We start from the raw sequence: 13,578 nt of genomic DNA, 5'->3' as shown, positions 1-13,578 counted from the left end.
CTGCATAAATTACATGCACACAACTTGCAAACATTCTTTCTGTCGCACAATTTAAAGAAAGGCACAAGAAAGAAATCAAGAGTAAAAGAATTTTTACTTTTATACGTAACACTCCTACAAAACCCCTGGAAATCACAATGAAAGGAGTAATAAATAAGCATTTGGAAAAAAAAAAAAATTACAATTCAACTCTCAAAATGTAAGGAGAACATAATTACTCTCCAAGCCAAAATTATAAAAGTGAAAAAATAAACACTGCTGTGTCGATTTTGAATATTTTCAATTTTCTACTAGTTCAAACAGCCATTTTCAAAAATCACATTGATGCTCTATGGATCTAGAGCAGCACTGAATACCAAGCCACTGCATTTCCCCATCTCAGCTCAGTAGGCGGGAGCTCTGGGGAAGAGTGTAGGAGGAGGGTGTGGACCCCAGGAGGAATGACAGTAGGTAAAAGGTGAAGATATGTACAGAGTGAAATGATTATGCACAAAAAGGACAATATGGAGGCGGACAGATTAATTTAAAAAATAGACGAGGAGAGGATAGAGGGTTCCAGTGCAAATTATCTTAAAAAACTGCTCGCTGGAAGTCACAAAGCTGGCAAGGGAGCATAAGCCATCATATACCTGTTTGCTATTTACGTTCCCCAAGAATGTAATCTCTTTAAGCCTTTCTAACCTGTTGGCTTCTGAATAACAAGCAACTCCACAGGGCAATTTATCTGACCTATCTTAAAATGGTCTGAATCACCTTCTGTAGGTGCCTGTCTCTTTGCATTGGCTATGAGAGAGGCTAGACACATCGGCTAGACTGTCTGTCTTAGACAACTAAAGCTAGAACCCAGCCCTCAGTCTTTTTCATCTTCTCACGAGGAAGTTCATTTTAGTCATCCTGTGCACTCAGCTTGCCTCTGAATTCCCCTGACTTCAGCATTATTGTATTTTCAGATAGCTGACCAGAACAGAAAACAGTATTCCAAGACAAGCCACTGATTTATAAGAGCACCACATGAGTTTCGGTATTTCCCATTACATTCTTTGCAGTCTCCATACTACAGTGATCAGTTTGCTTTTTCAAACATTACTAAATACTGTGGTTAGATTTTCACTGAGCTATCTATGAAAAATATAAGCACTCAAGTTAAAAGTCTACGCAGAGAACACAAATGCAACAACTTGTGTGAAGTATTTTTTTAAAAGGGTTTTAGTTTATTTTCTTGCCCACATCAGAGTCTATCTGCCATCATAACAGCCTCTTCTTTTACTGCAGCTCTTCAAAATCCCCTAGTGTTCTCTAAGCTTGACCAGTTTAGAGAGTTTTGTGACACCCACAAATCTCGCCTCTTTGCTGCTTCCTCTATGTAGACAAGGAAATCATGGTCACATTTTCAGTGTGTCTTACACGTAATAAGCAGTTTGATGCAGAAATTAGAAAAATCAAATTTTAATTTATTCAAAAACAACAGTAATAAACATAATGTTCAGTGAGGTGAAACAATCAGACAAATACTTCATTATGTAAAAGAGATCCCTCATGTTTAGGAAAACGAATGCTTGCAAACTTACCTTATAGTCAGATAACAGTTAACTCTGTTACCAACAGCAAAATAATCAGCTGCAGTTAGAATGTCTATGCCATGTGGAAAAGTGCCCTACAAGTATCACAGGGAATAGGGAAAAAAAATAAGGAAATATTTTAAAATGTAAAATACTTTCCAAATAGGCAACATTATTGAAAACAAATCTCCTACTACTCTCCAAGCACTGAAAAAATACAATTTAATTTCTAATTTATATTAAAACCACTTGTACTAAAGATATAGAGGATACTGGAAATATAAACAGCAAAATACCTAGCTTTGCTCAGGAGCCAGTGATAAACAGTCAAAGTAAATAGCAGCAGGTAATAAACTATGCAATAGATATCTTAACACCTTCAAGTCATACCCAAATATATACTTGGTGAATGCATGACTACGTACACAAAAAATTATTTCTCTAAAGGAAGGTTTAGGTAAATGTAAACATGTTTTCAGTTTATGTGAAGAAACAATTATCTGATGCGAGTTTTCTGAAGTATAAAATTAGAGATTTAGGCACCAAGAAATACATCACGTATAGAACACATGGGAGTTCAATTACTTCTATTTGTTTTTACTTGCACCTATGTTTTATGACTTATTAGTGAATTAAAAAACTGGGATTAGTTTGTTTTTAAAAAGGACATTGGCTCTCAGCAAGCCTGAAACATTGAATCCTACCGAAGTATCACACTTCTGACATCACTGCTCAAAACCTATGCTTTTAGAAGATAAATTATCTTTCTAAATATGCAACTGCAACCTACGAATTTGCCTTTTTATATAAGCAATACACTTCAGATAGTCAGATTTTTGACTGGCTATGACTAATTTAATATTGTATTACGCAGCAAGGTTGTGTTTTGGAACGGAGGAGGTAGCATAGCCTCCACAAGCCATAATTAAGTACAAATGGAAAACAGGCAACTGAAAGACACTATGCTCGCTTACAAAAGGGACAATCATATGATATTTAAGCAGTAAGGCTATGTGGAAGTACAGGTTCTGGATATGATACAGTTTTGTTTGTTTACAGCTCACTCATCCCTTCCACATTAGCATACAACCATGCAAAAATAGTAGAAAGTATCTCTAGATCTAAGCCCGAATAATTAAACTAGTATAGACTGCAAGCAGTGGGAAGCTGTGAGCTACTGCAGAGGTCTTATTCTGGGAAGCATAATGCCAACAGTCCAAAAAACCAGGGCCTGGAATCTGACTGAACCATGAAGGACAGACAGCATATTTATAACTTATCCAGGAGGCAAGCCCTAATAAATCAAAGTTGAAATGAATGCACTCCCCAAAAGCCTAATGAAACACTGATTAGGAAGAAAAATGTACACATGAGAAATACCTCAGTATGATTTATAGCCAAACAACAAGACATACAATGAAATACGTAAGAATGCATACTGTATAAAAGTAAAATCACAGCTAAACAATTTCAATTATAGCTGCTAGCTGGACCTTGCTATTTATGACTTGGCTGTAAGTGTGCCAGTTTGATGCCATCTCACCAAAGGTCGGGGTGCCACAGTGCATGTCAGTGAGACAGCAAAATTCCTGACACCAAGTTCATGAGTACAGAGGTCGTGGCCGATGGGAGAGACAGACTTCAGAGGAAAAGCCAACAGTTTCCATTCTGTCAGAACACTTTAAACTTACTACTCAGATATAAAAGTTTGTCTTATGAGAAGTATGTGCATTTCTGAAGAATTATGCTTTAAAAAAAAAAAAATCTTTAAATTTTTCCATTTCCATTTCCATGAAGTTTAAGTCACAATGGCTTCTTTTTCTGAGGCCATAAAAGCAAGCTCTTGGAATCGGGGCACGTTGAATCGCCAAGGTGAAGCAGGCAGAAACCAGGAAGTAAGCAAGGACAAATTTTTTCTCCACCTATTTAATATCAGCATTGTTACTTCAGATGGAGAGTATGTTTTAGCTCCTTCCAATTCAGAGAAAAGGTGTCTCTTTCAACATGTTACATCCAGGGAAAGAACTACAGAGAGTGTATCCACTGATTAAGTAATCATTTTCTCAGGCAGTAAGGAATGGTTCAGTAAGTAAAATGTCTGAACTACTACAGGAACCAACTGGAGACTGGTAGCATTCTTCATGGCGTGAAAACTTACTATTTCACTGATAACTCCTCCTTAACATGCTGACATATAAGCTAAAATTGTTGTGTGTTCTATTAACACCTGACAAATTTCAATCATGGGTCAAAACAGAGTCAATAAGGAAACTTTCTGGTTGCAAACTAATGTAGACTGTACTCTGATTAAGAAATAAAAAACTCCACAAAACTTTTGCTACATGGAAGCATTTCTAAATCTGCAGCACCCAGGAGCCCTACCTCACCTGGAACTGAAGTCACAGTAAGGTGTTTACTTCATTCAGTACCTCATGAAGTAGAATAAGGCTGAGTCGCTGTGTGATGACTAACCTCTCCAGACCAGTAACTACAGACCCAGGGAAGAATCATGCCGGCTCCAACTTATCACTGACCTAGTCAGGTCAGGTCACCAATAATACCTACCCTCTTCCTCCTAGTCTTCTTGCATCCTTTCTCCTCTATTAACCTAATTGTATCTAGAAATACACACACCAGTTATAGACACATTGCTTAATACCCATAGTTCTAAAGGAATAATATCCTGGCTCACAACACAAAGATCTTCAGGAATGGTGTCAGGGAAAGCTAGACAGCATTTTAACAAACACCCCTTAAAGAATGGCTTATTGATAACAAAGTTTGCTTTAACCATGCTCACTTGCCCCACTCATGTGACTCATGTCACAGGAATTCACTGAACCATTTGCTCCCCACCATTTTTCCCTTTAAGTTGTATTCTCAGCTTTATTAATTTCTGATGAGAAACCAGGAAACTTTGAAATCCCGGTCTTCACTCTATTTGCTCCTCCTCCAAGGTTGCAAATCAAAGTTATCTGAGTATTTTAGATACTTAAATGTTGCTAAGTTACAAGGGAACCTACCTTCTAGGGTAGGATATACTTTTGTATAGGGAAGCACTTACATACCTCCAAATTAACAGTTTTCACAATTTATCTAGATGGTAGCATTATGGTACAACAGGAAAAAAACAAATTATTGAGTTGAAGACTCTTAAGCTTAACTCATTGTTGCATCACCAACCACAGCAAAGATGGTGCAGCACTTCAGCTGTTCTACTTCTATTAAAAACTAGAAAGTCAATGAAACAAAAAAAACCCAAATTTACACTTTTCCTGCTTTAAGAGCATTGCTGTTTACAAGGTGTATAATGGCTGTCATACATGCTGATTTTGCCTTTCAGAATGACTGAAAATTAGCAGAAAGCTCATTTTCTTTCAAAACTAGATTACTAAAATAAAACTCCCATCTCAGAAAAATATTCCACAAGAACTTGTCTGTTGATAACGAAAATAATTATTTTGTGACATCCTTTTACTCAATTTCTCCAAAGCCACAGCATCTAATTTTGATTTTAGGTACTACATGTTTACAGTAACCTCCAAGGCACTAATGAATGAAGATTCAGGAAAGTTACCATACCTGTCTCCCAACATTCTCCTGGAAGGCAGCCTAAGGAACAGAGAACAAACATACCAAAACGAGTCAGGTTTGCTTTTTGATAAACACCAGATGATGAATTCAAAACACACAACAATATAAATGACCCATGGCTTTTCTTTTTTAAATAAAGTAAGCTTTGTCAGTAGAACAAGCCCACAGGGCTTTTTTGTTTCTGCGTCTCTATGTTCTGGTGTTCTTAAAGCTGTATGTTGCACTACAGCAGTTTAAGACTGCAAGTTTATTAAACTAGTCACACCCACAAGAGTGCTTTTGAGTAGTGACACAAGGCTTCGCTCTGGAATTGAAAGTCAGTACCTGTAGACAACAGAAATTGAGACAGCTCGTTTTTGTCTAACTACTTCAATGTAATTTGCTAATAGTAGGCGAAGTTTGATTCTTTGCCAGTGAGAATTTCAAACAAAAAATAGTGAGAATGCAATACTTATTTGAAAGACACAGATCTGAAGGCATGCTAAAACACTGAAATTATAAAACCTGAAGACAAAAATTCACGTATGTTACTTGTGTTTTGCATTAAATAAACTCAAAATCTTGCAAAATGCAACAAATACAACCATAAAATTAATCTCTCTACAGAATGAAATCTACTTAACTCCCTATGCCCTAGCTGAATTTTCTCCCTCCCTCAAAAAAGCCAATTATTTTTTGTTCCTTAAAAGGATATACAATCATAAGTACTAATAAAAGCTTCTGTAAATTTTAACTCTTTTCAAAGAGGAGAGATTGTCATTATCTGAACACTTCTCTTAGGAAATGTCACTCTATCTACAAACACAGATCTCCAGCAACACACAGCACTTGTCACCTGACAACTTGTATTTAACATACAGGGGGAAAAGTCTCAATCTTTACTGAAAATGCCACAAGAACTTTGACAGACAGAGTGGTTTTATTTCATACATAAATACAGTACACATGTGGTAATCCACCTGTAAAAACAAAAGGTTAAGTTAGCTCACCAAGGTATCATACACGACATATGGAGCAAGCACTCACAGAACCCAGGTGAAGCAAGCCCTAATGAAGCCAGAGTCTCTGAGTGCATTTCTGAGGTTATGTCTGTTTAGGATAATGACAGCAGTTCCTGTAGACTTGCCCAGGCTAGTTCAGCTCCTGCTCGCAGTGTATCCATCGCAGGACACGTAGCACAGGCTGACTCCAAACCACTTACCCACCACCTTGGCAGGTTCTGGAGCCCACCTTAGCCTGCTCGCAGTTGCAGCCGCGCTGCCAGCAGTGCCCCTGAGCTAACCAGTTTAGGATTGCCTCGGGTAGCACTGCATGGGCTACCCTCCGCAGTGGTGGCTGCGTAGATACACCCTTGGGCAACACATAAAGCAGCCTTCCAGAACAGGAACATGAGCTGCACTTGTTCCTCGTTGTATGCTGTAGCCCAGCTTCTGACATGGGGTTTTTTCACTCCTTACCTCTCTACCAACATACACTCCCAGCCAGGATTTGCCAGGGCATTGTTTCATGGCACCCCGCATCATTTATTTCTCTTTACTTACACGTTAGCTTTAGATCCCCTTTTATGCTATTGAGACACTTTTACTCACCACAGGGACATTTCAGCAAGGATGATGCTCTCAACTATCACATCCAAGGGATTTAATAGTTTAATCACTGCATTACAATTTCTTTTAAAAATGTACTGCTCAGACAGTGCCTTAATGATACAAAATCTGTAAAGGCCTTTTTTTTTGGTAATTAAACCAGGAACTTTGATATCCAAACAATTTAAGTCAAAACAGTGAAAGTTTAATTACATTTACAAGACAGCTGTAGGCCCAGGACTGAAGTATACTGTGGCAAAACCATTGGCAAAAGATGTATAGGGGCCTATAGACAATGTTGCGGCAAAAAAGCTATTCTACCCAAACATTTCACGTGGTTTGTTTACTTTATGTAGGAATTTTAAAATTCCACTGCTATATCACCATTTCATATTTTAACTTAGAAAAACAATCCTGAAGGTCTAAGAAATGGTTCAGCAGCATGACAAAAATACTTAGCATTCATCTGGTTCATTCTAAACATCTAATTTACTTGTTAATTTATACCTATTTTATTACTTTATGTATTAAAAAACATATAACTAACCACTGCTTACAAAGATAAATCTTAGTATTGCCTTACTATAAATACATTTGTTGATTATTTCAATTTAATAGCCATGGAGAAAAATAATCAGTTTGTTATAGATTCTCACACTTGTTTTATGAATTCATAATCCATAGAAGTTTGAAGAGAAATATGATAACTAGCAAATTCCTGTATCTGTAGCTCAGTAAATAGAAAATATTCCAGTTGCAGACTAAAACTGCATAATAATTTGATTCACAGCTGGTTGCTAAGGTTGAGGGAGGCTCACATGTATCACCACAAACGTCTCAGCTTCTGCATTGTTGTTGTGCATTTTAAAAAGCAAGAAGGTGCCTCTTCTGCAAATAAGTTTTCAGCCAATTACGGGGAAATTTACAATGAAAACCAAGATATTAAAACAAAAACAGAGAAAGCCCACAAAGAAATGTAAAAACAGAACCCTAGCATGTTTAGAGTCATATTTGGAAAATTTCACCACTGTTTTAAGAAGGCTTTGCAGCTTTCCAGCTGTGATAATTTAAACACATTTACTGTTCTAGGAGAAGAGCATCTAATCCCAATTTTAGCAACAAAAATGTGAGATGTTAAATTATTTTTCCTGGGTCACAAGGAGTACACTGAACAGAAAAAGTTGCAAGGAAAACCACCCCGACAATATTATTCTGTTAAAGCTATGTGAGAGAAAGTAAAACAGAATATGAAAATAATTAAACATAGTATTCATCCAAGTGAAAACAAAATTTTCTAGAGCTCATTTAATGCTCACAGAATTCCTTCCTTGCTCCTTCATCACTTTTTTATTGTTTCACAAAAGATTTTTTCTCATAATACTTGGGGAGTTTTTCAGTAACTGAAAATGTTACTATTTCAATCATACTTACAAACAACTGCCAATTCCTAAAAGATGCCAAATACTTCAACTGTCTTATCATAATAATTTTTCAGTTTTCATACAGTCTCCTTCTGGAGATGGAAAAATTGGATGCAAAAATCTTAATTTAAAGATTCCATTATACCAGAACGAAGATGACCAACTAGCCTTGTAACCTGAATACTTTGCTTTCCCACGAAAACTGAAAAAGTACAAAAACATTCTCTAAATCATGATTTTAAAAGCTATCAACCAAAAGAAAAAAACCCTCTCTTTAACATGTCAGAGCAGAATGGAGCCCAATCTGAGATCACTTATTCACGTGAATTTTCCTTCTAATTATTATTCATGAAAGAATTGCAGAAGTCAGCTCAGAATGCTTTGGGAACTCTAAATGAACAGTCTTGTTTTATTCTCTCTAACCTCAGGGTTCAAAATATCTCTATAAGCTATTTTGCTGTATTGTTGCTCTGCGTTATTATATACCGCATATTGTAATAGATGGAAAATCTAGTAAAACTTGTTTATTTAAATATATATTTAACTGCAGCAATGATTGGAAATAATTAGGACTCCCAGGTATTTTTCTTCAAAACTGTAGCAATGCCTGGTAAACACAAAGTATTTTTTTGCCTGCCATTCTAAAATAAGAAAACAGGTTTCAGTACTTTCATAACTATCCATCAAAACAGCAAATGAAAACTTTGACCAGGTCTAAATTAGAAAGTACTAATGAAAAAATTACTTTGACTGAAAATAACTGAATTGTGGAATGCTCGGTAGCTTGGTTTAAAGTAGAAGTAGAAAGTGAGAAGAAAATGTATTGTATTTTGTACTAATTTGAATATGGAAGCACAGTCTGCATTAAGCTTATGGCATTAGTAAATGTATCAGGTTCAGCACCATATTCCATGGTCAAACTATTAGTTTATGTTTAAGCACAGAAACACAATGAAGATTACATATGACAATTAGATCAAGCCACTAAAGGTAAGCAGTACCTTTGTAGTAGCAATCACGTTAAAAAGAATTCTCCTCTTTATATATATTACCACTGGTTCCTGGGACGATGAGTAATTCACTTTTCACTGTCTGTACTCCTTAATGTGCAGTTTTTGGGAAAGCAAAGCTACCTCTGTTTTCCTCTAAGGATTTTATTTGAATAAAGTGACTTAATTAGCCAAGAACAGAAAATTCTACAGTTCCTAAAATTTTGGAATTGAAATGTGGGGGAAATTAGCGTGGCTCATGTTCATTAGTTGTCCAGTGAAGAATATGTTATATCAGTACTCGGCATCTTAGCTTCCATGCTTTGGTTTTAACCTATTTAGACAAGTGATTTGTGATATGATTACACAAGCAACTGACTCACTTCCCCAGCAATTATGCTGCAGCTTCATTCAACAGTTTAAACTCTCAAGCAGAGCTGCGGCTAGGAAAAAATAAGGATGATATCCAGGTATATCTGAGAAATCCTTCTTATGTTGTAAGTGCATTAACTTTCAAATTTTCAGTCAAAAAAATATGACAGACTTGTTAATTAATTTGCACGTTGCAAAGACTGCCTTTTTTGAAATTTTATTTTGGTTTGGTATTAAATGCATTCACAATGAATTTAGGAACAGAGACATCTGCTTCTTTGACAGACACTGGTCCCAGGTTTGAGTTAATACAGGTACAGGGTGTGAGTTTTTTACATTTGTGTAAGAGAGTTTGTTTTATCTGTTGAAATAGACAGCTCATAATTTATTTTTTTTTTAAGAAAGCAAGTTCAATATATACAAGCAACTCATTGACTTAAATTCTCAAAGATAAGTTGTCCACCTTTCTTCTCAAATTCTATAACCTCTCCTCCATATAGTCCCTTCTCTTAAGAACAATCACACATTCTTTTCAATTTTCAACAGCATAAATATTTTCTACAGAAAGGTTCCACAGAATATACTTTGGTGTCAGTGCTACTAACTAGATAACATAATCTGCCTGATGGATTTATCACTTTATTTTAAAAATTCCCAGTCCTATAGAAAGAGCTTTATACAACTGAAAATGTATTTGAAGGACATACTGAAGGAGAGATACTCTTCTAGAAATTTTCAGTTTACCACAATTACAGACTAACAGTTGATGAACCATTAGAAAAGTAAGTATAACATCACAAATTTTAACAGCTTAGTGACTTGAAAAAGATACAGTGCTTGTATATTATGTATGACCCTTCTGTCTCTGATATCGTGACTAGAAAATGCTAAACAGCTCTTTCTTAGATACTTTATCTTAACCATCATGACAACAATACAGCAGATCGTGGACTGTGGCCATAAATCAAGATGTGGATCTGTGGATTATGTAATTTAAAATCTAAATTCACACCATACTATACTTTTAAAGATTTTTTGAAAAGCACATTTTTGTTCACAACACAATATATTGCTTATATACTGTTGTTCTACATAGCTAAGTCTACAAATTATTAAATTAAATGAAAACAAAACAAAAAATAACAGAAACGTACAAGATAGAAAGTGGTAACTTACAGAAGCAGCTCTTCTGCAATTAACATCACGATCAAATACTGCAGCAATAACCAATGCACTGGGGAAATACAATATTGAGTATTAGTACCAAAAATATGAGAAGGTATGTGTAACACCATCATTTCAACATTTAGATTTCTAAGCAGAACATGTAGCATTTCCTCTAAGGAGTGTATTATTTATAAATACAAGCGTAAACGAAAAACTGAGGTGAAATAACCATGTACTTCCTCGTTTCTCTAGTTTGCTGTGGATTTTCCATAGCATAAACAGACCACTGTCATCTTACTGTATCAAAGCAATCTAAGGAGTATGCAAATACATTTACCTGCATAGAAAAGTTTTCTATATTAAATATAGCAGGAGTTTAAAACTCGGACATAACTATCTTCTCTAATGTGAGACTCCTACAATGCAATTTTAAATTAAAACTTGGAAATACAGTTTCTCAATAACAAAATGCATGGCAAGTCTTATGTAAGGCTTAAGCAAAACTAGAAGTTAAGCAATGGAAACTTACAGCTATCTCTACAAGAACAATCACATCCTGTAAGTAACAAAAATCAGAAAACAATATGCAAATCCTGATAAATGTGACCTGCCAGATAAATTGCAAAGCAGTTTTCTTTAAAAGGTGACCTGTAGATACAGAGGCATGATTATATGAAACTATTTCTTTGTGCATGAAGTCTGGTAGTCTGGTAACCCTGCACAGTTTAATTCTTCTACCTCAAAGGAACTGCTTTTAAAAGATGTGCTAGACAACAGAAGAGAGAGAATATATCCCAGGACACAAAGTCTACAGCTTTAGAAATCCACCTCCAGCATTCAATTAACTTGAGTGACAAATAAACATCACTTCAGGAGAATCATTTAAGCAGAAAATTATTCCTTTCAAATGCTGAAACTCTTCATTACATTATTTATTGACTCCAGGCAAAACATGAAATAAATACTGGCTGAAAAGTAAATCCAAGATAGCCTTGCTTTAGCATAAAGATATTAATTACACTGATAATATCAAGCTTCCCCAGGTAGTAGCTATCAGTTTTCTATAGTGAAGAATACTGTGTTGTTAAAATTCACTGAAATGCACAATCAATGTTGCCTCTGTAATTTCAGTTTATCTCCATTAAGGAAAACAAGAAACAGAAAGCAAGAATGAAATGAAAATAAACCTCAATAAATTGTTCTAAAGACAGTTAATGCTTTCTTATTGCTACTTGCATGAGCAATTCCTCTCTCTGACACAAAGACATTAGGTGATTATAAGACAAAAGGAGGTCATCCAAACGATAGCATTTGAAAGAGTAAATGTTGAGGAAGCATTCCATTAGGAAATAGCATATATGGCTAACTGCTAAAAAAGTGCTGGGTTAAATATATTATCTTCATACCAGGTTTGCTAATTTTCTTCTCTGGCATACAGAGAAACTTTAAAATAATTTTAAGAGGACAGGTAAGAAGTTAAATGAGATGCTTCTGTTACCTTAAGACAATCATATATAAATAAAACAAGCAAAACAACATACTGTCTGTGTGATGCCACCTGAGTTATTCAGTGCTGCAACTGAATACTACGTTCAAGAAAAACAAAACAATAAAAAAAAAAAACACAGGAATTTTTCATTGCCCCCATAGCCCCATTATATTTATAAATCATATTGTAGTCACTGTTTTATGTTAAATATTTTAAACTTATCAAACTACACAAATAATTTTTTCAAGTTAATTCCTATTTGAAAATGCAGCCACAGTCTGCCGTAACACAGGGATTAGCAAGGACAGCAACATGCCTAAGATGAAACATGTCCAAGGTGTCTTCACCTGTCTGCTTTGTCGTGGGAGTTTATGTGATACTCCACCAGGATTTCCTAACATAAAGAAACTGTTTATGTCAAACAAAGTGGGATATTTTTTTAAGCCAGTTAAAGAATCATGTCTTGACTTGCCTGAAATGTACCACACCTGACTACTAACAGGTAGAGCAAAGAATGGCTTTGCATCTTTCAGTCTCTAAGAAACACTTTTTGTAGTTCCTTGAGGTGTATTTAGCCTGTATGCACAACAAGCAATTAAGTGTACAACACAAATGGACTTTAAAAAAGCAAGTTGCAATTCTATCAGTCAATTCATAATTCTTCCTTTCTTCCCTCTCTCTTCCACTCTCCCTCAGCTACTCACTTAACTAGCTTCAAGGGAAGCTAAAAGGACTCAAAGTATGTTACCGGCTCATTTTCTCAGCCCAACACCAATGTCACTACCTTCCCCCAAACAAGGCATAAAGAATCGGAGAGCAGAGGCCAGCCAGGTGAGACATCAGAATACAGAAATATCAGTTTACCCTCTCCTTATAAGCACCAGATGTACCAGACAATAAATCTGAATTTCCTTTATCACCTGTAGCAGGCACTTCTATTCTACAGTAGTCTCAAGCAGCAAGAAGCTTATATTATTGCTAACCTCTGAGAATTTGCTACTATTAATTCAAGCATACCACCCTGAAGCTGTGGGAAGAAAAAAAATAAACTCTCAAACCTCTTGCCAATTTGGCACAAAAACAAAATTTTCTTCCTGAGCCCAAAAAAGGAAAAAGTCTAACTTGTAACAGGTCAGAAACCCCTCCTCCCTACTATACATTAGGGAAGGCATGATAACAATAATCGCAAGCAAAATAGTTTTGAACAATCCCAGCAAGTTAAAAAAAAGGAGGTGAGACCAGAGTCAGACCCAACTCTGTTGAGAGCTGCTGCTGCTGGTAACAGCCCTGTTCACACCTCTTCAGTCATGGCAGTACCCCACCTGGAATGGCTACACAGTGAGCTGGATGATGAAAACAGATCGAGGCTCAATTAATTTTTCTTTTGCTAGGTCTTGTTTT

At 35.9% G+C, this 13,578-nt stretch overlaps 1 protein-coding gene across 4 annotated transcripts in view; it reads right to left on the bottom strand.

Moving 5' to 3' along the window:
- The window catches only part of TBCD (tubulin folding cofactor D), a 130,340-nt gene that overhangs the window by 54,742 nt on the left and 62,020 nt on the right, over nucleotides 1–13,578 (bottom strand). For all 4 annotated transcript variants that reach the window (XM_042802361.1, XM_042802363.1, XM_042802362.1 and 1 more), the window contains 3 exons: nucleotides 10,698–10,755; nucleotides 5,142–5,171; nucleotides 1,569–1,654 (listed from right to left, as the gene is read on the bottom strand). In XM_042802361.1, coding sequence (XP_042658295.1) covers nucleotides 1,569–1,654; nucleotides 5,142–5,171; nucleotides 10,698–10,755 — 174 coding nt within the window. The remainder of the gene's footprint in view (nucleotides 1–1,568; nucleotides 1,655–5,141; nucleotides 5,172–10,697; nucleotides 10,756–13,578) is intronic.

The sequence above is a fragment of the Tyto alba genome, unplaced genomic scaffold (genome assembly GCF_018691265.1).
Source record: "Tyto alba isolate M040663 unplaced genomic scaffold, T.alba_DEE_v4.0 Super-Scaffold_39, whole genome shotgun sequence".
Lineage (NCBI taxonomy): Eukaryota > Metazoa > Chordata > Aves > Strigiformes > Tytonidae > Tyto > Tyto alba.
This window is presented reverse-complemented; position numbering and strand designations above follow the sequence as displayed.